Source organism: Carassius carassius, chromosome 39, assembly GCF_963082965.1.
Source record: "Carassius carassius chromosome 39, fCarCar2.1, whole genome shotgun sequence".
Taxonomy (NCBI): Eukaryota; Metazoa; Chordata; class Actinopteri; order Cypriniformes; family Cyprinidae; genus Carassius; species Carassius carassius.
Genome location: NC_081793.1, coordinates 16,121,580 through 16,144,845, shown reverse-complemented (window position 1 = coordinate 16,144,845; position 23,266 = coordinate 16,121,580). Strand labels below are relative to the sequence as shown.

The 23,266-nt window shown below is 37.7% G+C and overlaps 1 protein-coding gene across 1 annotated transcript in view; it reads right to left on the bottom strand.

Moving 5' to 3' along the window:
* Positions 1-23,266, bottom strand: part of LOC132121484 (WW domain-containing adapter protein with coiled-coil-like) — a 39,055-nt gene that overhangs the window by 7,161 nt on the left and 8,628 nt on the right. The window contains exons 4-8 of the mRNA XM_059530916.1: positions 23,158-23,249; positions 14,311-14,426; positions 11,439-11,554; positions 5,894-6,145; positions 4,289-4,411 (exon numbers count right to left, since the gene is read on the bottom strand). Coding sequence (XP_059386899.1) covers positions 4,289-4,411; positions 5,894-6,145; positions 11,439-11,554; positions 14,311-14,426; positions 23,158-23,249 — 699 coding nt within the window. The remainder of the gene's footprint in view (positions 1-4,288; positions 4,412-5,893; positions 6,146-11,438; positions 11,555-14,310; positions 14,427-23,157; positions 23,250-23,266) is intronic.

The following is a 23,266-nucleotide window of genomic DNA, read 5'->3' as shown; positions in this document are numbered from 1 at the left end:
CGGGTCTGTTGTGAGTGCGTTCACAACACTGCAGTGATGCTGCTGACATATCTTTGTTATTGAGTGCACCAGAAAACACGCCAGCAGCGTCACTGCAGTGTTGTGAAGCTCTCTGACTAAATCTAAAATATCTTAAGCTGCGTTCCGAAGATGAATGGAGGTCTTACGAGTTTGGAACAACATGAGTGAGTTATTAATGACAATTTTCATTTTTGGGTGAACTTACCCTTTAAGACTCTGCCACGCCCCCCTGAAACTGCTCATACAAACACGCCCCAAATGTTTACATCACTGTGGGGAAATATTTGTGTAAAGCCGCCCAAATGTTTAAAATAAAGAAGGCCTGGTTTCAGTGACCTTACCACAGTTAGTGTTGAAGCAGCCGTGTCAGGGAGATGCTGTGTGTTTCTAGGCGAAAGCAAAAGCACTTTATTTGGCCTTCCAAAAGTAGATGCATTAAGAAATCTTTAAGATTACTTACAACAGAACAGCAACGCATTTTATGGACGACCTTTTATGAACCTAGGAGAGGAGGTAATTCTGACTTTGCTACGACAATATGGTGCTTCAGAATCAGCTACAGAAAGATTGTTTTGTTATTAGTTTAAGTATCTGCTATTGTTCCAATGTTCCAATGCGGAGTTTTGACAATAGTATCTGCGCGTCACGTATGTGTGTGTGTGTGTGTGCTGTCTGCTAACACACCAGATGTTCTTGTGATTAATGAGGAGCGTAGAGAGGTGTTTGTTTTGGAGGTTGCGTGCACCTTTGACTCTAGTATGGAGGAAGCTTTCATGACTAAAATCATTAAATATCAATCACTCCTAAATACCATTTTAGAAATAGGTTATCGAGGCCAATTACTTGTTTTTATATTTGGTAGTTTAGGACACACACACAGGTTGGTCGTAAGAGGGCTTCAACAGCTTGGGATGCCCAAACCGAGGGCCAAACGCTTGGCAAAGTACGGTGCACTGTCTGCTATTATAGGCAGCCGTCATATATGGAGGAGACGCTGTTATTTATATCCATAAGAACTGAGTGTTATGCTTAATATTCTAAAGACCTGATGTATGCCACTGGTCCATGATTTTGTACATGTATTTAACTGCATCAATAATATTTTTGTCCTCGTGAGTACTTCTTTTAAGTGGACTTAAATAAATTGTTAAAATGTGTGTGTGCGTGCACGGTCAAACAGTGGAGTAAGCGGTCTTAACCAACCGTGGCTTGTGTACTGCAAACAAATACGAGCTTCATCACGGGGTCTGTCACGTGACTCTGTTCCCCTTTCGGGCTTGAACTGATGGTAAAACTAAGGACATTATTTACTGTCTTTACATTTATTTTTGAAAGATGAAGCTCGCAATTTTGGAAAGCAGCGTTACATTTAGGACGAGTGCTTGTGGCCAATCACAATGTACTGGGCCAGTTGGTCAGTCAGAGCAGACTGTGCTTGTCAGAAGGAGGGACTTTGTAGAAAACCTACAAAGAGGACCTACAATAATATACAGTATTTGAAAAATAATGTATTTTTTTAACACACAAGCATGTCAACATATTCTGTTACATCAAATACACAAATTATCTTTAAAAAAAAAGCATCATATGACCCTTTTAACATAGTTCTGCTATAGAAATGCCAACTCCCTTAGTGTAGAAACACCATGGACACACAGACCATTAACAGGCTAAGCAGCACACTCTGACCTAGTTTTCCTAAACATAAGCATGGGGGGAAATGTTAAAGCCTTTATAGAAGCAATGATTTATTTTGTGTGTGCATCATTTTCAAATGCATCAGTGAGAAGTTTTTTAACAATATATTACTGCTATACAATACTTATTAAAGCACAGAGATGCTGTCACCTAGTTTATAAAACAATTTTATCCATAGACTACATTTGGATCATCTGAAAACTAACGGTAGAATACGTCTGATCCCATTTTATTTGTAATCTGGACTGAGCAACTATCACAACTAATGACGTTAGAGTTCACTTGAATGTCCAGGTACAAATCAATGCAGATTTTTATTTTGTTTGCAATTTGGTTACTGAAAAGGGGTTGGAGGGGTTTCCAATTTTACTCTCTTAATTTTACTCTTTTCTTTGCATTTAACTTCAAAATGTACAATTTATTCTTAGTTCTTGGGCTGAGATCCACCATAGTCTCACAAAAGTCATGTGGGAAACAATGAATGGATATTAAAAAAATAAAATAAAATGCTGCATGACAAATCCATACATAAAACTACTTAAAACCAGTGTTAAAACCAGAAATCATTTCTGAGGCCCACATGGCTCACCATTATCTGCTCAGACAGCAGCAGCCAGGCCTGTGTGTGCGATCCTTGCTAAGCTACCAAGTAGGGATGTGCACGGATAGTCGAACATTCGAATATTCGTTCTGCTCTAATTATTCGATAAATAAAAATATTCGAATTTCGCAAAAAAAAAAATTCACAATAAAACCTAATTTGGTCACTTTCTGTGATTCTCCACGGCATATTTGAAGGTGTATGCAAGCAAAAAATAATGAATGATTAAGGGGCCATTCACATATCGCGCCTAATAAGGCGTGGAAAAGGCTATGCGCTCCGCTTTCTCCTTCTTTCCAAAGCGCTCGGGCAGAAGCGCTCCTGAGGCGACGCGTTCTCTCCATAAAGACGCGGAAATTTCAGCAAACGATAAATGGATTTGCAGCACAAAAAAATCGCTTTCAGTAGCTCTGCTACTAAATTTATTTCAAAATGGCAATCCATATACAGCTATGATCAGCTGTTCCTTCATCTTGGCTGAGCTTTCAACGTTGTTACAGGAAAGGATGAAGCTGAATGTTTAGTTCTTGTCACATGACCCGCGGTTTGCTTGCGGCATTCTGAAAGTTGAGATGTTTTTAACTCGATGCTGTGCGGACACGCCTGGAAATAACGGGACCGCGTCGCACCGCGTGCGCATCGCGTGCGCATCGCGACCGCGTCGCTTCCATTATGAGCGCGCATACCGCGCGCCTACATTAACGAACTTGAGCATGGAAAAGACGCGATATGTGAACGCCCCCTAAAAGAACTGCGGTCTTCTACAGTACTTCAAATATGCCGTGGAGAATCACAGAAAGTGACCGAATTCAAGAACATTGTGTTGCGGCATCTCTCAAGCAACGAATAAACACCGCTAACTTGGAGAATGCAGTGAAAACTCCTCTTCTCGCGTCTGCCCTAGACCCTCGGCACAAACATCTCAGGTTTCTCGATGAAAACATGAGAAGTAAGAAAAAAAAAACTTTTTTGAACATTATCGGATCATTTCCCTTGATGCGAGTGGTGCGGATGCAGTCGCCACGATGAAGAGGATGCAATGCCCACTCGTCGGAAAGGCAGAGCCAGTTCTTCAGCGATGATTACAGAGAGTCCAGCCGAGACGAGTGGGAACAGTTCTTGCTGGAGCCATGTATTCCACCAGATGAGGATCCCATTCAGTGATGAAACGAAAACACGAAGCGCTTCACAAAAACGTATTCGCTTAACACCGTTATTTGTGAGTCCCGCCAACGTCTGTGTCGTCAGAGCGCGTTTTCTCCTCGGCCGGCCTTATTGTTAACAGACTAAGGAGCCGACTTTCCTCCGATCATGTTTACATGCCTGTATTTCTTAACAAGAACATGTAAAACAAAAGAAAAAAAGTTTAAAAAGATTTGCTGACAGTTTAAAAGTTAAGTGTAAGCTACATTCTGTACAATAGCCTAATTGCTGCAGGCTGCTTTACGTTTTTTCTTTGTTCACTTTTTTTTTTTTTGCTTTTAATCTGTACTTTTGTTTGTTTGCACGCATTGTTAAAGGTTTTCAGCTACAAAACACGATGTGTAATGTTCAAGCTTATTGTAAGCTTGTTCAAAATGACGAAAACAAATGTTGCTGAAAAATAACGTATGACTCATTAAACTTAATTTAAATAAATGAATATTCGTTTTTTGTGAGCTCAAATATTCGAATGTGATATTTGTGGAAAACGCCCATCCCTACTACCAAGTCTAACTGCTAACTTAAGGAAACTGACTCAGAACCCCACAGCTGACATGAGTCGGCAACACAAGCAACACACAATGTCACATGGCACAAACAAATCAGATCCCATGGGCTCAAGTTATAAAGTTCAAGATCAGGTCGCAAAACAGAGCCATTTGTCAAAGACACTTAATTTGGATGGCACTGTAGCACAAATAAAAAACACAGCAGCTTTGAGAGTAAGAGGTAGTATGAGAGAGACAGCAGAGTGTGTGTTTGTACCTTGGCTGGACAGTTGAGTAGCCTGGGAGAGCAGAGTTGTGATGTTGAAGGCAGACGGACCAGCAGTCAGGATCTTGTGGAGCATGGACTGCAGTGAAGCTTGAGTTACTGCAGCCGTGAGAACTACAGAGTCACAGAATGAGGCAAGAAAGCAAGAACAAAAGGTGAAGACAAGAAGCAGATAAAAAGATATAAACAAAACTGAAATAATTCACCTTGATCAAATGTTTCTGCAGGAAAAACCACTTGTTTACTAAATGCTTAGCTCACATTAGGTGCTTGTCTTTTTATTCATTAGCAAGCAGTTAAGACAATCTGCAAGGCTCTGAAAAGTTGAGTCCAAGTTCATTCCCTTTAAAGTTAAAGCCATGATCAAACAGGTGACTCCACCAACATACATATGTTACATCCCAATAGAATTGTGTCTGACTTGGGGCTGAAATTAGTCTAATTAAACAGGGCTTCTTTAAAAACAATAAGTCGACTAGTTGTTACAGATAATTTACAGACTAGCACATCCCAACTACCTGTCAAAATACTGCATCTAAATAACAGATTTTTTTCCAGGACAGTTCATTTAAGATTACTTGGAAAAATATGAAGATCTGAAGAAAAATTTACTTAAACACTTTATAGCTACAAGCTTATTAAGACATCTATACTACCATTCAAAGTTTTGGAACCGCAAGTTCTTTTTGGATGTTTTTAAGAAGTCTTTTATAAATATTTTTATAAATCACCAAAACTGCCATTTTCTTTTTTTTTTAATATAGTAAAAACTATTATGAAATATTACTATAATTCAAAAGAAAGAATCTATTTGTAATGTAAAATGAAACCTCCATTTAAAAATTTTATTTATTCTTGTAATGGAAAAGTTGAATCTTCAGCAACCATTACTCCAGTCTTCAATGTCATAAGATTCTTCTGAAATCATTCTAATATGCTGATTTGGTGCTCAACAAACACCTTTGAGCAAAGCTCTTTACCACAGCTTGAACCAGAGGAAATGTTCCCAGCAACTAGTTAAAATCCAATATTCATGTATTTGAAGAACGACGCAGCAGCCCTGCCACTGGATCATGCCAAATTTGACATTTTAGTGTTTATACACATCTGTCATACACGCGTATGAAAGATGAGACCAGACTGGCCATGTAAATTGTGCATCATAATTTGCAAATGCAGCCAATGATGGAAAGCGAGGAGCAACGAGGAGCACACTCACAAATGGCAATTCATACAGGAGATGTTCAGGAAGCAGCAAAGTTATGATTCATCCCTGAGATGTGAAGTTAAGAAAGGAAATGCTGACGCAAGCCTAGCATGCACAAGTATATAACAAGCAATTACATTCCCACTTGAGTGGTACAAGAAACACAACTAGAATAAAGCTGCAAAAAGTATGCTTGCTAATCACACTGAAGTTATATATTTGTAGTAAATTCGAAAGGTGATAACTGCCATCACCACAGTATTGCAAGCAAGGTTTTAACCTTCGGTTCCTTAAGTGGGTCTATCCCTGTAATGTTTTGGACTGCTACCAGCTTACTTTACTTTAGCGTTTCACGATCATCTCCATTCACTCAGATTCAGTACACTTACCTTCATTGATCTTGGCCATGTCTACACTGGCATTGTTAAGCTGCAGGGCCGTTTGCAGAGCGGGGAGGAGCTGACGTAAGAGGGAGGGGTCTTGAAGAAGAGTAGGTGGAGCCGGCGACTGCATCACTGGAGAAACTGGGACTGTAGAGCCAGAGGCACCACTGGCTGTGTTTGCCATGCTTAAGCCAGATACAGCAGCAGAGGAAGAGGATGGTGTGAGTGATGAAGGTTTCTCTGTAGCAACTGGAGGCTCTATTAATGGGGGGGGGGGGGGGGGGTGAAAGAAAAATTATATAGAGGTTAATGATGTTTAGTGACATTATTGGAGAAAAGCCCTAAATATTTTAAATGAAGGCTCATAGACAATAAGATTGATAACTGTAAGGTCAACTATATTTTAGCACCCACTAATGGTATTAAACTAGGGATGGGACGATAACCGTGATAAAATGTGCTGAAGGTTAGTAATATCGTTTAAAAATGAATTCTCATTAAAACCGTGTTTGATTATCGCGGTTTTAATAACTCGCTATTAAATCATGTCCAGCCAGCAACAGTCTGACGCAAGCGCAGCGCATAATGTTTTTGGGGTTTTTTTTCCGAGAAGGAATGGCGAAAGTCAGTGACTTTTCTATGCTTCTACACTACTTTTCATTGTAAGGAAGGAAATGCCACAGAATTTAATCTTTCTTTAAATTAAGTGCATAGAGTTGCTTGTTTTATTAGTTGTTTGTTGATTATTAAATATAAAACTTGCTGAAATGTTTTCAGTGTGAGCATCAACTATTTTTGAACACTTTCATCTCGTTTCAACAAAACCGTGATAATATTGATAATCGTGATAATTTTAGTCACTATAATCGTGATATTAAATTTTCATACCATCCCATCCCTATATTAAACATATCGGTACAAAGTCCATACTAACATTTAAAAAAAAAAAAAAAAAACGTAACGATACCAGCTTTTACGTAGAACAGATAGAACCAAGTAGCTTGTCGATCAAGTACCTGCTGATAGGCATCTGCATTCAAATGCTCTCATATTTGTGGGATGTTCTATGAAACCTGTAAAATGTTTCAATTTACAAAGTGTTTTTGCAGAGTAGAACAATGTGGCCAATTACAGACAGCGCGTGAACACAATGGCCAAACAGAGGCATTCAAGTCAGAATCCACTCAATAATAGAATTTTCTTCCAGTGTGTGCTTTGGAAATTGTTTCGCTATTACGAGAAAGTGCCTTCAGGGTTCCCACACTTTGACAAATTAATTGCTTTCCAGTCATTTGTGATTATTGGATATTGAGTTTTTAAAAATCATTAAAATCCATTAAAAAAAATTCACTAATCAATATTTTCCACCAATTTGTTTTCTGGGTTTGGCTTAAAAGACTCCATGAATCACACAAAATCATAAATTTTGGCTTAGAAGCCATTTTTACTCTACCCCAATAGTGATATCTAATTGATGAAATACTTTAGAACGGAGCATACCAACAAAAGTGTTTTACTCACTCTAGAAATTTCCATGACTCAAGTCAAGGAACTTGCCATTTTCTAAGCCCAGAGAAAATTTATTTTTATTTTTAAAACTCCCTGATAATCTGATGTTTTCCTTGAAAGTGGGAGCTATGTATAGGGCTGTCACAGTTAAGAAATTTGCCCCTGCGGTTATTATGGGTGGCTCAATAGAGCGATATGCGGTATTACCGCCGTTTTTTTTTTTTTTTTTTTACATACCTAATTTATCCTGATTTTACTGCATACAAAGCTCTATCATTGAGTTATGCAGCATATATTGTTGCTTTTTTAACTGACAGAGAGACACGTTTTTTTTTGTTTATTGTTAAATGCCAAACAGCAGCAAGAACATGCGTTTTCCAATACATTTTTTTTTTAAAGATATCAAAGAGTTCTAACATGTATTACACGTTTTTGCGCGCGACTTGACAGCAGCGGAAATTTAGACTGATTATCGCGCCACCACTGGCCCACCAGGACAGTGGATTCGCGTTGGAGTCGATGCACTCCTCAAGCGTGTGTGAGCTCGTTATCTGCTCACGCTCTCTGGGCACTGACGCGGAGGTTGACTTCAGCAGGTATGCCTGTTACTTTCACAGCTGTATTTGACAGATTTCGCAAAGGCTTCAGCTACTCCTAACTGTCGGCCGGTCTCAGCTGTTCTTTTTGATGTTGCTCCGCGACCTGATGCTTGAGGGGGCAGCTGCGCTGGATGACAGGGGACACTCTAAAACGCTTACTGTGAAAAACGCTTAACATGGCTTAATGTACTAAGACAGTGATATTAACAGACTAAACTCACAAAAAAAATCATACAAATAAAGTATAATATCTATAGAAAAATCAGATGAGCCCTGAATATGAATGCAACTCGTTTAATAACACGTTAAGCCTTTTCCTCCCATAGAAAACCGTTATAAGAAAACGCTTAATGTGGCTTAATGTACTAAGACAGTGATTTTTAAAAACCAAACTCACTAAACATTATACTAATAAAAGTATACGATGTACAAAAAAAACCCGAAGATCCCTGATTATGAATGCAAGTCGTTTAATAACACGTTAAGCCTTATGATGGTTTTCTATGAGAGGAAAAGGCTTAACGTGTTATTAAACGCGTTAAATTCATATTCAGGGGTAATTTTTGTAGATACTTTATTAATGTGATGTTTAGTGAGTTTGGTCTGTTAATATCACTGTATTGGTACATTAAACCACGTTAAGCGTTTGTCAAGCATGAAGATCACATTCGATTTTTTGCCCAGCCCTACTTAGCATCTGCTACCCTTCGACAGCTAGCTTTGATATAGCCAAGCATTGAAAACAATACTGACAGAAGTGAACTGCTGTGATGACTGGAAAATAAATGAAGAAAAAAAAAAAACAGCATGTAGAACAGTGATGTTTAAAGAGCATTAACACGTCATGCTACATAAGGCAAAGACATGCTACTGCCTCCTACCAGCGTACAAACAGACCCCAACACTGCTTATGTGGGTGGTGTGGATAAGCAGATGTTTGAGACATAAAAATATTGCAAAAGCTCTAAATGTTGTCATTCTATAAATACAAAACCAATCTGTGATCGTCCATGAAAAATGGCTGTCAGTAAAAAAAAAAAAAAAAACCTGCTTCATCTATACCGCTCTGTGTGTCTAAAAACAGATTGCCCTTTTGTTTTTAAAGTATTTCAGGCCAAAACATTCTCTGTGTTGTGTTAGCAAAGACAGGTCAACTAAAGTAAACAAAGGATCTATAGCTTGCGGAGGTAAATGTTACAGCATCCCAGCCTGGTCATTAAGGAAATTAATTGGAAAATTTAAATGGACTTGATATTTAAACATAAGAGGCTACTCTACAATAAAAATATTCGGCAAGCTTCATAACTCAAAGCTAACATCAAGTTAAAGAGGTCATATGATGCGATTTCAAGTTTTCCCTTTTTTTTTTTTGAATGTTACAAGCTGTTTGTGCACAGATAAGATCCCTGAAGGTGCAAAGACTAAAGTCTCAAAACCAAAGAGATATTCTTCATCAAAAGTTAAAACTCTGCCACGCCCTCCTAAAACGGCTCATACAAACACACCCCCACATGTTTACATCATTGTGGGGAAATATTTGTGTAAAGCCACCCAAATGTTCAAGCAAAGAAAGAAGGCCTGGTTTCAGTGACCTTACCACAGTTAGTGTTGAAGCAGTCATGTCAGGGAGATGCTGTGTGTTTCTAGGCGAAAGCAAAAGCACTTTATTTGGCCTTCCAAAAGTAGATGCATTTAGGAATCTTTAAGATTACTTACAACAGAACAGCAACGCATTTTATGGACGACCTTTTCATGAACCCAGGAGAGGTGGTAATTCTGACTTTGCTACGACAATCTGGCACTTTGGAATCAACTACTTTATGTTTTGTTATTGACTGTTCAAATGCGGAGATTTGCACATAGTGTGTGTTCGCGCCCGCGTCTGTGTGAGAGAGAGTGGAGCCAGTATATATATATATATATATATATATATATAAATAAAATTATTATTTTTTTGAATAACATTGTTATTTTTGTTTTCTTTACACACAAAAAGTATTCTCGAAGAATTCTCTATATATAAAATCACATGAACAATCTTCAGATTTTTAAGTTATTTATTGCTTACTTCTCAAGCTAGCTGAATTAACACAGTAACCAAATATTACAGCAAAAAATAATAATAGTAAAAGGAAGACAAAAGTCCATCTCCCCCATTGGAATGAAAAAAGTGTGACCTCTGGTCTGTAAACATCCATGTCAGTGTTCCCCTTTTGAAATATAACAAATGGAAATAGATCACAAAAGCATTTAGTGTTTTCAGTTTGTGCAATCATTCTACTTTTCTTTTGAACCTGAGGTAGAGAACTAAAACTTGAGTAGTCAAAAAATCTTGTTGGTTTTTGACTTAATACTATAACAGGGTTCATAAATAATAATGCTAATGAAGTATTATTAGTATTAATATATTAACACTAATAGGTTAATGACTATTTATTCCCCAGGGAAAATGGTTACTAATAAGGGAAATTAACTGAACTATCAATGTAACAAACTGTCATGTAATTCATCTGATTTTACAGGTGGCCTGACAAAAGCAGGTCTATTATTTTGGTCTGTGAGATCGGATCGTACTGGATGCACACAGAAACATTCAGGAGCTACGCTAAAGAAACTTCTTGTCAGCTCTGCCCACGACATTTATTAATAAAAAAGCTTAGATACTGGATCGTTACATTAGATTCATCAGAAATAGGGAGTAAAATCGCTGTGTCTGAAGTTATTAAAATCTTTGTTTGTAGAGGGATGCAGATAATTCACATTGTAACAGTCAGCTCTCTATTTCTATTTATTGTCTATTTCTCGCGCTCTCTCTCAACTGAAAAATTAATGTAGCTAAATGTTGTAATTAATTCATTAAAATAGTCTAATGCACAGCTAGCTGTGTCTATCTCTTATGTATTCGCTCTTTTAACAGCAGTTTTTTTTTACAGCAAAATATTTAAATGCTGCTCCGGTCATTCTTGATGTACCCAAAATGCTCCCACGCTATTGACTTCAGGAATTTTTCTGGAGGAAATAAAGCTTTGCTTTGTTAATCTAGTGTGTAGTAGCTTCTGTGTCTCTGATAAACATGGCACTTTAAGATAATGCACCGGTGGTGTAACTTTGTTTTCGTTGCGCACAAGTTGCAACTGTTCTGTTCCGTGCAACAAAAACACTCGGTGTAACTAACCTTGACGTTTTAAAGCACAGTTCATCATGAAATCGATCAATAGCTGCATCCCTAGTTGTGTTGCTGTCTATGTAGGGTCAGAAAGCTCTCAGATTTCATCAAAAAGATCTTAATTTGTGTTCTGAAGATAAACAAAGATCTTTGGTTTGGAAGAATGGGGTGTGAATTCCTATTGAAGGAATTTTCATTTTTGGGTGAACTATCCCTTTAATCTTTACAGCCAATTTCCAGAGCTAAATAATGTGGGTTTTCAGACTTTAAAACTTACTAGTGCTGGAGAAGCTGGTGGGCGTAGCCTGCATGGCTTCACGCCTGTAGTCCCTGTCTTTAGGGAAGCTGTTGACAACTGCAGCCGTCTTGGTTGCCTCCTTCTGCCTTTGCTCTCTGAAAAAGGAAGTTGTTCACAAATGATACTGGCATTCAAAAGGAAACAAAACCGCATCAGCTTTAAACACATGACCCGCACAGCAGGCAAAAAAAAAAGCCTCACAATGAGACTAGCTGTCACCTCTCAACTTTCTGCAAGTCACTTGATAAGTGGAATTTGTATAACATTTTCATTTCAGCGCACCTGTTATGGTTCCAGCATTCATTAAGGGAACAAAATCATGATAAGACAGTGTGATCAACAAATCACAAAGACTGCCATTTCATTACATATGTATTCAAAATGTAATTTATTACAGCTTGTTCTGCAGAAAATGCTGCTCCAGACAAACTCTTCACTGCATGTTCGGTGAGTTTAAGGTCATATAACATTAGGGTTGTGCTGATAGATGATAGTGTTGTTGTTTCGACGATAGTCAGAGAACTCGACATAAGCAAGATGATATTAGGGTCATTGTCCTATTAATGTATTAGATTATAATAATAATAATAATTACTATACTAGTTTTTTTATTAGGCAGCTTATTATAATTCGGCTATCAAACTAACCAGCTTTTTCACTTCAGCACCGCATTTCACACACACACACACACACACACACAGAAGCGCAGGAGGATTAGAGCCTGTAGTTGCTGAAGTTGTCCGCTTTGACTCGGATAACTCGTTAAATCCATGAAATGAAAGAGATGGAAAACGAGGAGTTGATGACCCACACATTTAATGGCTGATACACAGCAACGCACTCTTCTCATACATGAGAGATTAACTCTTTCTTGGCGTTACAAATAAAGTAAAGATAAAATAATGACAAGGCAGCAGAGCAAATTTATCATCCATAGTGGATCTCATTAGTCCTTCTCTTAAAGACTGATCACTTAACTTATAACACTCACTATGTGGTGATGACGTAGAAGGACTGCGTGAGAACCACTATGGATAAGTTCATTCTGCCGCCTTATTTTTATGCACAACGCACTATAATGTGATGCATGCAAAATACATTGTTTCGTCCGTTACAAAGTATCCATCCACAAACAGACGTACATCTTCTGCAGATATAAGGTATCTCATTGCAATTTAACAAGTAATCTGAACGGCCTATATTATGTGTGCGCAATATTTTAAACGAGCCCTCACTGAGTTTAATGCCACAGTTATGTCAGAATGCATCTCATGTTTGTTTCTGTGGCGGTGCGTCGAGTTCGTTATGAGGCACGTGGTCCGGAGCGCTGTATGACTGATGCATCAGTTCAATTCAACTTTACTCCAAATATATGAACTTAACTGTTTTTAATACTTTATATTTAACGTGTTTGTTTATGCCCAATATTGGTGTTAAACTGCTGGACTTTGAATGAAATCTACTATTGATTTTCACTGTTGATTGATTTTGCAGAAAATTTTGACTGATAACTTCCATGCGCAGATGCGGCAAATTTGTCACAGGACGTGCGATATGACAGCTACGTCTGACTATGTATGAACTAGCCGTTTAAAATACAGTATTTTTATATTTAACGTTAGTTTATCAGTATGTTTTAAAGTATTTTTTCAATTATTGGTGATTCCATAGGCTCTCTCTCACGCACCTGCCCGGTTTAAAACACCAAATAGTTCTGCTATGACAATAACCACGAGTCTCTCTCTCTCCACCCATGCACGATAAGATCATGTTTCATCGATCTCATGGGCTGACGATATGACGATATGAAAAATTAACATATCGCCCAACACTACTTAACATACATATGGGGTTGCAACATAATCTTCCAAACTGTAATGAGAAGCACTTCTAAACCGGCTACCGGAAACAAGAGAAAAAAGTTTGATGGTTTAATGTTTGATAACGAAGAAAATAAGATATCACAATAATCGCCTTTATGGATTGTACAGTTGTAATGTAAAACGATCATAATTTTTTGTATGTTTGTTAACTTACAAGTGAAATATTACAATCATTTCTTATTCCATTTAAAGAGGTTTCACTTTTCCATTTAAAGAGGTTTCCATTTAAAGAGATTTCACTTTTTTAACATTCGTTAGTTTGTAATGTTGCTGTTTGAGCAAAAAGAATGTCTGCAAAGGTACGAAGCTGAAAGATCAATGCAAACGGAGATAGTCTTTCAAAATTCTGGCAGTTTAATGCCTACAAAAATGGCTGGTAGGGACTACAATGAGTTACTTCTCGGGTTTGTGAGATAAACCCCGCCCTGAACGCACATGCTGGAGATATACTTTTAATCACAGGAGCGCCTTTACTGCCGAGATGCACATGAAAATCGCATTCAATATTTTGCACAGCCCTACTGCACGCATCCCGCATTCTAACCAGAGGTACTTCTCCAAGTTTATGTATATGGCGATTCACACAGGTTTCTGTTACTCTGCAGCGTTGACAACCCAAAAAGGCTACAATAGTCCAAAAATAATCACTTATTACAAATGTACCGTAGTGATTTGGGATAAGACAGAAAGGCGGTTTTGTAAATTAATTTATGATGTACTCGCTCATTATATATATTTATAACATTTTAAACACAGAAAAACTTAAATGGTTTTGCATTAACATGTTAGACTACACCCCATAAACACAATCAAGCATTGAAAAAAAAAAAAGTTATATTGATATTTATATTTAAAAATTGAAAATTGATCACCTGATGTTTATGCAGCAGCATGTATTTGTGTATTATTAGTGTATAATTAAGCACAATTTGAGCCTGAGCTGAGGGGTGAAAGTGTGCGTTTAATACCTCTCCAACCACTCTTTAGGTTTCTCCCACTGAGACACCTCCGTTCTGCAGTTGTAGTAGTACTTCTTCCCTGAAGAACTGATGTGTTCAGACCAATCATCTGCCGGCTCAGATGGCTGAATAGAAGGAAAACAACAGGTGTGAGCACTAGAACCACTGGCATTTAAAGAGACAGGAGCTGTTAAAGGCATGACAGAGGGACAGGTGAAGGAAGATAAAAAGGAGAGTTGTATGGCAACAACAAAAACAACAAAAGGAAAGACCTGAAAAAGGAAGACAATTCGGGTGTTTGTTGTTTTTCTTCTGATATAAGGAAAGGTCAGGGGTGCTCCGATTAATCGGCTACCAATCACAATCGACTGATAATCGCTCTGGGATGATTGATCGGAAGACTCTAAAAAGGCAGATATCATAAAACCGATCTCAAGTTGATGACATGCCTGCAGTGAGAGGTTTGGCATGACATGACACGGTCTCAGTCTCTGTCCAGCACGGGTGAACTGCACTGTAAGCGAGCTGCATGCTGCACAGTCCACACAGGAATTGTCACTTGCACTATCGAGGCAGTGTCGCATCGTCACTGAAGTTCATAAATTGCATTTTTTCTTTTTAGTTCTTGCCAGTGTTTAAACCATTCAACGCTCACACCCTTTCTTGAAGACCATGTGCGCATGCACACCTGCACACACACAAATAATGCCAGGTTCACAGGTTGCGGTGCATATTTTTTCCATGCTCATGTTAATGGATTAAAGCGTTCACACTGCACACACAGTTGTGTGGTCTGGCAGTGCATTTCAGGAGCAGTGCGTCTGCAGCAGTGCAGAGATCCACACAGAGTCTATTTTTGCTGTGATGCATGCACTTATTAAAGTTACAGCGCATTGTTTGCGGTAAATATGAACATGCATTGACACAAAAATGCATGTAATTATAGTCTACTGTGTTTCACAGCCAACAAATAGGCTATGGCTTTTTGGCTAGGTTTAAATGAAAAGAGCACTTTCAGATAAACAAGGCAATCATTTTTAAGTTCTTAAAGAACAGGATTGTTTGTAATAAACATTTAAATGCAAAAGAAAAGGCAAGTAGAGCTGAGCTGTTTCTTTCAATGGTAAGTTTTAATTTAGAATGTTTGTGATAACGTAAGAAAAGTAGTTTGTGTTTTGCTTTAGCAACTTAATATATAAAAGTAAATGCAAAAGTAAAAAGCACTGAATAATTGCTGAAAGTTTGTATTACTGTACTGTGTGAAAGAAGAATCAATGTTGATTTTAAGTAACAATGTTTTAAAATTAAAATAATGGATAAAATGTGTGTTTGTGTTAAACAGCCATGGATCAGAAGCTGACTCCTGTGTGACAGCACAGTCCATACTGCTTCTGTACAACACATGGACTACATACACACTGCAAACAACCTCACATACAACTCACAAAATCAGGCTTGCGCTGTGTAAGATATTGTGCAACAATTACACGATTGTAAAAAAAAAAATGATCAAACATGATCAAACATTTAGGTGAGATAAATATATATTTGAAAAAATGGCCCCCTCCACCCATCAAAAAATTAAATAAAAAAAACTCACAAGAGTCACCTAAATAAGGAATTATTTTCAAAAATGAGATTCAGGCCCTGAATAAATGTTTAAAAATATTGATTGCACCATCACAATAAATTATTCTACATAATAAAAAGGCTTTAAAAAGATCGGATCGGCAGAGAATGCTTTCTGTGATCGGTCTCAAAAATCCTGATCAGAGCACCCCTAGGAAAGGCTAAACAGAGTAACAGCATGAGGAAGTTTAAAATCTAGAACAAGACTGGAAAGAAAAGAGAGAAAATTAGAACATTAGAGACAGACAGATGGAGTGTGCTGAATCCTGATGCAAGCGTGTGTAATATTTGATGAGGTGGAACTCTGCGCATCACCCTTCCAGGATGCCTATTTAATTTCTGTGCCACTAGCATCACCATCCGGCATTGCAAAAATAATAAGTTTCTTGAATGCTTCCTTCGTCAGCCAAGGGGTCACAGTATGGATGGTTAGCATGGCCTGGTTAACTCCTCCCTTGAGTCAAAATTTCTCTCCCTTTGATGGTCATTCCAAATAAGACATGTAGTCTGACTTCAATTTTTCATAGCAATGCATTAATCAGGGTCCTGTGGCAGAATGTGGTGGAATCTACCTACAAATGCTGTAATGTCTATCTGCTAGTACCCTGAGATAGAAAGAATTTTAACATAAAAAAAATTAAATAAGTGAACAAATTAGTATTAATCAAATAGATCATATATTTTTAGTGACAAGTACACATTTCCATTGCCAACACTTAGTGTCAGATACCTTAAAGGGATAGTTCACCCAAAAATGAAAATTCTATCATCGTTTACTCACCCTCAAGTTGTTCCAAACCTGTATGAGTTTCTTTGTTCTGTTGAACACAAAGGAAGATATTTGGAAGAATGACAGAATCCAACAGATCTCGGTCCCCATTGACTTCCATCATAGGAAAAAATATATACTATGGTAGTCAATAGGGACCGAGATCTGTTTGGTTACAAACATTCTTCCAAATATCTTCCTTTGTGTTCAGCAGAACAAAGAAACTCATACAGGTTTGTAACAACTTGAGGGTGAGTAAACGATGATAGAATTTTCATTTTTGGGTGAACTATCCCTTTAAAGACATTGCTATTGCTATGCCATTGCTACACTTTCTATGCTATGACTGCTCCACAGACTTCCTGTTGCAAATTTTGCTCACACACACACACACACACAAACCTGGAGATGGACATGGACACACACACACACACACACACTCTCACTCACTCACTCAAACACACACACAAACCTGGAGATGGACATGGACACACACACACACACACACTCTCACTCACTCACTCACACACTTAAACACAGGCTCACACACTCAAACATTCAAAAAGACTCACACACACAGACTCAGACACACACAGGCTCACACACACACCAAACTGGACACACACAGACTCTGACACACAAACACACACAAACCTGGAGATTGAGGTGGACAAAAACCAATACACACCAACCTGAACCTGGAGATAATAATAATATAATGTCTAGTCTGGTGGCTGTGATATATATAAACCTACCAACGTCTGATTTTTGGAATGACTGATCGTGAGAGAAAAAAAAAAAAAAAAGACGTTTTAGTCGCATAACATCGGTTAATGGAAACGCCGTCATTTCGCAATAGTTGTTTATCGATATTTAGAAAAAAAAAAAAAAAAAAAAGTTTTGCGCGAATCTGTAATGGAAATGCGACAGCGCTTAACATAGACTAACTTCTCAGAGTTATGTTGAGCAACAGTATTCATTACTAACCATTCAACTCCGGATTGATTCTGGAATCTTCGATGGGGGAATAAGCAATAAGCAACAATCCGTCCTCTAACTAACGCATGGTCATGTTTTGATTCAGATCGTAATCGAAGAGGAGGGGCTAGTCGTGCGTGCCTCCGTTGTCAGTTTGTGAGAGGGAGGGAGCAAGCAGCGCGCAGCTCTACAATAAAATACAATTGTACCCATATTAAATAGTTTAAAAATCTGAATCAATCCATGGCGGTCAGCGTTGATATTGTGGCGGGCCGCCACAAAATAATGAATGTATGGGAAACCCTGTGCTTTCATTTAGCGAGGATGCATTAAATAAATATATTAGGGATGGGACGGTATGAAAATTTAATATCACGATTATAGTGACTAAAATTATCACGATTATCAATATTATCACGGTTTTGTTGAAACGAGATGAAAGTGTTCAAAAATAGTTGATGCTCACACTGAAAACATTTCAGCAAGTTTTATATTTAATAATCAACAAACAACTAATAAAACAAGCAACTCTATGCACTTAATTTAAAGAAAGATTAAATTCTGTGGCATTTCCTTCCTTACAATGAAAAGTGTAGAAGCATAGAAAAGCATAGAAAAGTCACTGACTTTTGCCATTCCTTCTCGAAAAAAAACAAAAAAAACATTGTGCGCTGCGCTTGCGTCAGACTGTTGCTGGCTGGACATGATTTAATAGGGAGTTATTAAAACCGCGATAATCAAACACGGTTTTAATGAGAATTCATTTTTAAACGATATTACTAACCTTCAGCACATTTTATCACGGTTATCAATAAAACCGGTTATCGTCCCATCCCTAAAATATATATATATATATATATATATATATATATATATATATATATATATATATATATATATATATATATATATATATATATATATATATATATATATATATATATATATATATATATATATATATATATATATATATATATAAATAAATAAGGGATGGGCGTTTTCCGCAAATATCACATTCGAATATTTGAGCTCACAAAAAATGAATATTCATTTAAATTAAGTTTAATGAGACCAACGTTATTTTTCAGCAACATTTATTGTTTCCTCATTTTGAACAAGCTTACACACAAACTTGAACATTACACATCGTGTTTTGTAGCTGAAAACCTTTAACAATGCGTGCAAACAAACAAAGGTACAGATTAAAAGCAAAAAAAAAAAAGTGAACAAAGAAAAAACGTAAAGCAGCCTGCAGCAATTAGGCTATTGTAGAACGTAGCCTACACTTAATTTTGAAACTTTTAAACTGTCAGCAAATCTTGTTTGCTTTTTTTTCTTTTGTTTTACATGTTCTTGTTAAGAAATACGGGCATGTAAACATGATCAGGGGAAAGTTGGGTCATTAGTCTTAACAATAAGGCCGGCCGCGGAGAAAACGCGCTCTGACGGCACAGCCATTGTCGGGACTCACAAATAACGCTGTGCTAAGAGAATAAGTTTTGTGAAGCGCTTCGTGTTTTAGTTTCACCACTGAATGGGATCCTCATCTGGTGGAATACATGGCTCCAGCAAGAACTGTTCCCACTCGTCTCGGCTGAACTCTCTGTAAATCATCGCTGAAGAACTGGCTCAGCCTTTTCCGACGAGTGGGCATTGCATCCTCTTCATCGTTGGTGGCAGCGGCTGCATCCGCACCACTCGCATCAAGGAAAGTGTTCTGATAATGTTCAAAAAAGTTTTTTCTTTTCTTACTTCTCTCATGTTTTCATCGAGAAACCTGAGATGTTTGTACCGAGGGACTAGGGCAGACGCGAGAAGAGGAGTTTTCACTGCATTCTCCAAGTTAGCGGTGTTTATTCGTTGCTTGAGAGATGCCGCAACACAATGTTCTTGAATTCGGTCACTTTCTGTGATTCTCCACGGCATATAGCAGTTCTTAGGGGCCGTTCACACATCGCGTCTTTTGCGTGCTCAAGTTCGTTATTTCCAATGTAGGTGCACGGAATGCGGGCTCATAATGGAAGCGAATGGGTGCGACGCGCCCGTTTTTTCCAGACGCGTCCGCACCGCATCGAGTTAAAAACATCTCAACTTTTCAGAATGCCGCAAGCGCACAGCAGGTCATGTGCCAAGATGAAGGAACAGCTGATCATAGCTGTATATGGATTGCCATTTTGAAATAAATTTAGTAGCAGTAGTAGCATAAATTTTGTGCTGCAAATCCATTTATCCTTTGCTGAAATTTCCGCTTCTTCATGGAGAGCGCGCGTCATTGTTGCTTAGCAACGGCAGACGACTCAGGAGCGCTTCTGCCAGAGCGCTTTGGAGAAGGAGAAAGCAACGCGTTTTTAGGCGCGATATGTGAACGGCCCCTTATTCATTCATGAATTATTTGTTGCATGCATACATCTTCAAATATGCCGTGGAGAATCACAGAAAGTGACCAAATTAGGTTTTATTGTGAACTTATTTATTTAATTTTTTTTTGTGAAATTCGAATATCATTTTTATTTATCGAATTAGAGCAGAACGAATATTCGAATGTTCGACTATCCGTGCACACCCCTAATATATATATATATATATATATATATATATATATATATATACACAACCCGAATTCCGGAAAAGTTGGGACGTTTTTTTAAATTTTAATAAAATGAAAACTAAAAGACTTTCAAATCACATGAGCCAATATTTTATTCACAATAGAACATAGATAACATAGCAAATGTTTAAACTGAGAAAGTTTACAATTTTATGCACAAAATGAGCTCATTTCAATTTTGATTTCTGCTACAGGTCTCAAAATAGTTGGGACGGGGCATGTTTACCATGGTGTAGCATCTCCTTTTCTTTTCAAAACAGTTTGAAGACGTCTGGGCATTGAGGCAATGAGTTGCTGGAGTTTTGCTGTTGGAATTTGGTCCCATTCTTGCCTTATATAGATTTCCAGCTGCTGAAGAGTTCGTGGTCGTCTTTGACGTATTTTTCGTTTAATGATGCGCCAAATGTTCTCTATAGGTGAAAGATCTGGACTGCAGGCAGGCCAGGTTAGCACCCGGACTCTTCTACGACGAAGCCATGCTGTTGTTATAGCTGCAGTATGTGGTTTTGCATTGTCCTGCTGAAATAAACAAGGCCTTCCCTGAAATAGACGTTGTTTGGAGGGAAGCATATGTTGCTCTATACCTTTCAGCATTCACAGAGCCTTCCAAAACATGCAAGCTGCCCATACCGTATGCACTTATGCACCCCCATACCATCAGAGATGCTGGCTTTTGAACTGAACGCTGATAACATGCTGGAAGTTCTCCCTCCTCTTTAGCCCGGAGGACACGGCGTCCGTGATTTCCAACAAGAATGTCAAATTTGGACTCGTCTGACCATAAAACACTATTCCACTTTGAAATAGTCCATTTTAAATGAGCCTTGGCCCACAGGACACGACGGCGCTTCTGGACCATGTTCACATATGGCTTCCTTTTTGCATGATAGAGCTTTAGTTGGCATCTGCTGATGGCACGGCGGATTGTGTTTACCGACAGTGGTTTCTGAAAGTATTCCTGGGCCCATTTAGTAATGTCATTGACACAATCATGCCGATGAGTGATGCAGTGTCGTCTGAGAGCCCGAAGACCACGGGCATCCAATAAAGGTCTCCGGCCTTGTCCCTTACGCACAGAGATTTCTCCAGTTTCTCTGAATCTTTTGATGATGTTATGCACTGTAGATGATGAGATTTGCAAAGCCTTTGCAATTTGACGTTGAGGAACATTGTTTTTAAAGTTTTCCACAATTTTTTTACGCAGTCTTTCACAGATTGGAGAGCCTCTGCCCATCTTTACTTCTGAGAGACTCTGCTTCTCTAAGACAAAGCTTTTATAGCTAATCATGTTACAGACCTGATATCAATTAACTTAATTAATCACTAGATGTTCTCCCAGCTGAATCTTTTCAAAATTGCTTGCTTTTTTAGCCATTTGTTGCCCCCGTGCCAACTTTTTTGAGACCTGTAGCAGGCATTAAATTTTAAATGAGCTAATTAAGTGGATAAAAGTGTAAAATTTCTCAGTTTAAACATTTGCTACGTTATCCATGTTCTATTGTGAATAAAATATTGGCTCATGTCATTTGAAATTCCTTTAGTTTTCATTTTATTAAAATTTAAAAAACGTCCCAACTTTTCCAGAATTCGGGTTGTATATATATATATATACACACATACATATACATACACACTCATATACACATACATATTTAAAAAAAATAAAAAATAACACATAAGCATAAAATATATACATATATATATATATATATATATATATATAAGCATATTTAAGCATAAAAAAAAAAGTGTAATACTGCTTTAAACTGTTGTAGTAAATTGACATTTTATTCTCCAAAAACTTATTTAAAACCTTAAAAGTAGACATTTTACTTACATTTAATGTGCTTTCTATGGACACAAAATCACTTTTTTACATTTCTTTTGATGCAGACATGCGGATCTTAACGTCTTTGACCCACATACACACACATATATATACACAAACACACATATACACACACATAGGAGGCACAAGGAGAGTAATCAAATTTAGTTTCTATGCCATTTCAATACTATAAGTATTTAAATTTTATGCTGGCTCACCAAAACAATCTTGGATTTATGAAGAGAGCTGGCACAAATATTAGATCCATTCATCAAATATGTCGAAATGAGCTACTTTTCAACATGCTTCACAAAACGACCCCTCAATATGACTATGGCTTGGCAGTCTATTTTTAGACTTTAGACACTGAATTCAATCCAAATTGCATCACTGATGAGCAAAATACCCTGCTTTAAATGTTTTTTCAATGCTGTAGTTATTTTTTAAAATCCCAATTATACTGAAACCAAACCATGTGACATCAATATTTCAAAACCTTCAATGGAAAATGTGATTCTTAAGGCAGCTAAAGAACAGAAATTCCTCTCTCTATTCTGGTAAAGGTGCACTGTGCCTTGCATACAGCAAGGGGACAGATGGTCAGCACACAGGAGGGTTGCCACACAACAGCCAGACAGGGGTGCCAGACAGCACATTTAACAGCAATCTCGAATTTCAGCCAGGGATAATTTTTTTAGATCCAAATAATGGGCCATAAAATAGTATGCCACTTATTAGAAGTCTGAAATATTTAAAGCAAATCTGCCAGGATCATGTTTTCTATTTTGACTGCATTGATATTAAATTAATGCATTTTAATTGATACTTCCAGTAAGACATTTATTCAAAATGATTTATGCAAAACTAATTGCACAAATAACTATTAGGCTATTTTAAAATGGTCTGATTTATCCATTGAATAACAGCCTGTTTGTGCCAAAGGGTTAGTGGTGTATGTGAACGTGGCCTTGTTGTGTGTGTGCTGATTGCGGCCTCATTTGAAAATGACTAGTTAGAGGACATTGAGACTTTGGTACTTACAGTGTCTGATGATTTGTTGGGATTTGAATGAGAGTTGGAGCTATGCAGAGAGCTGTGGTTATGGGAGTTCTCTTGAGGGGATATACTGGTCCCTGAAAGATAAAACACA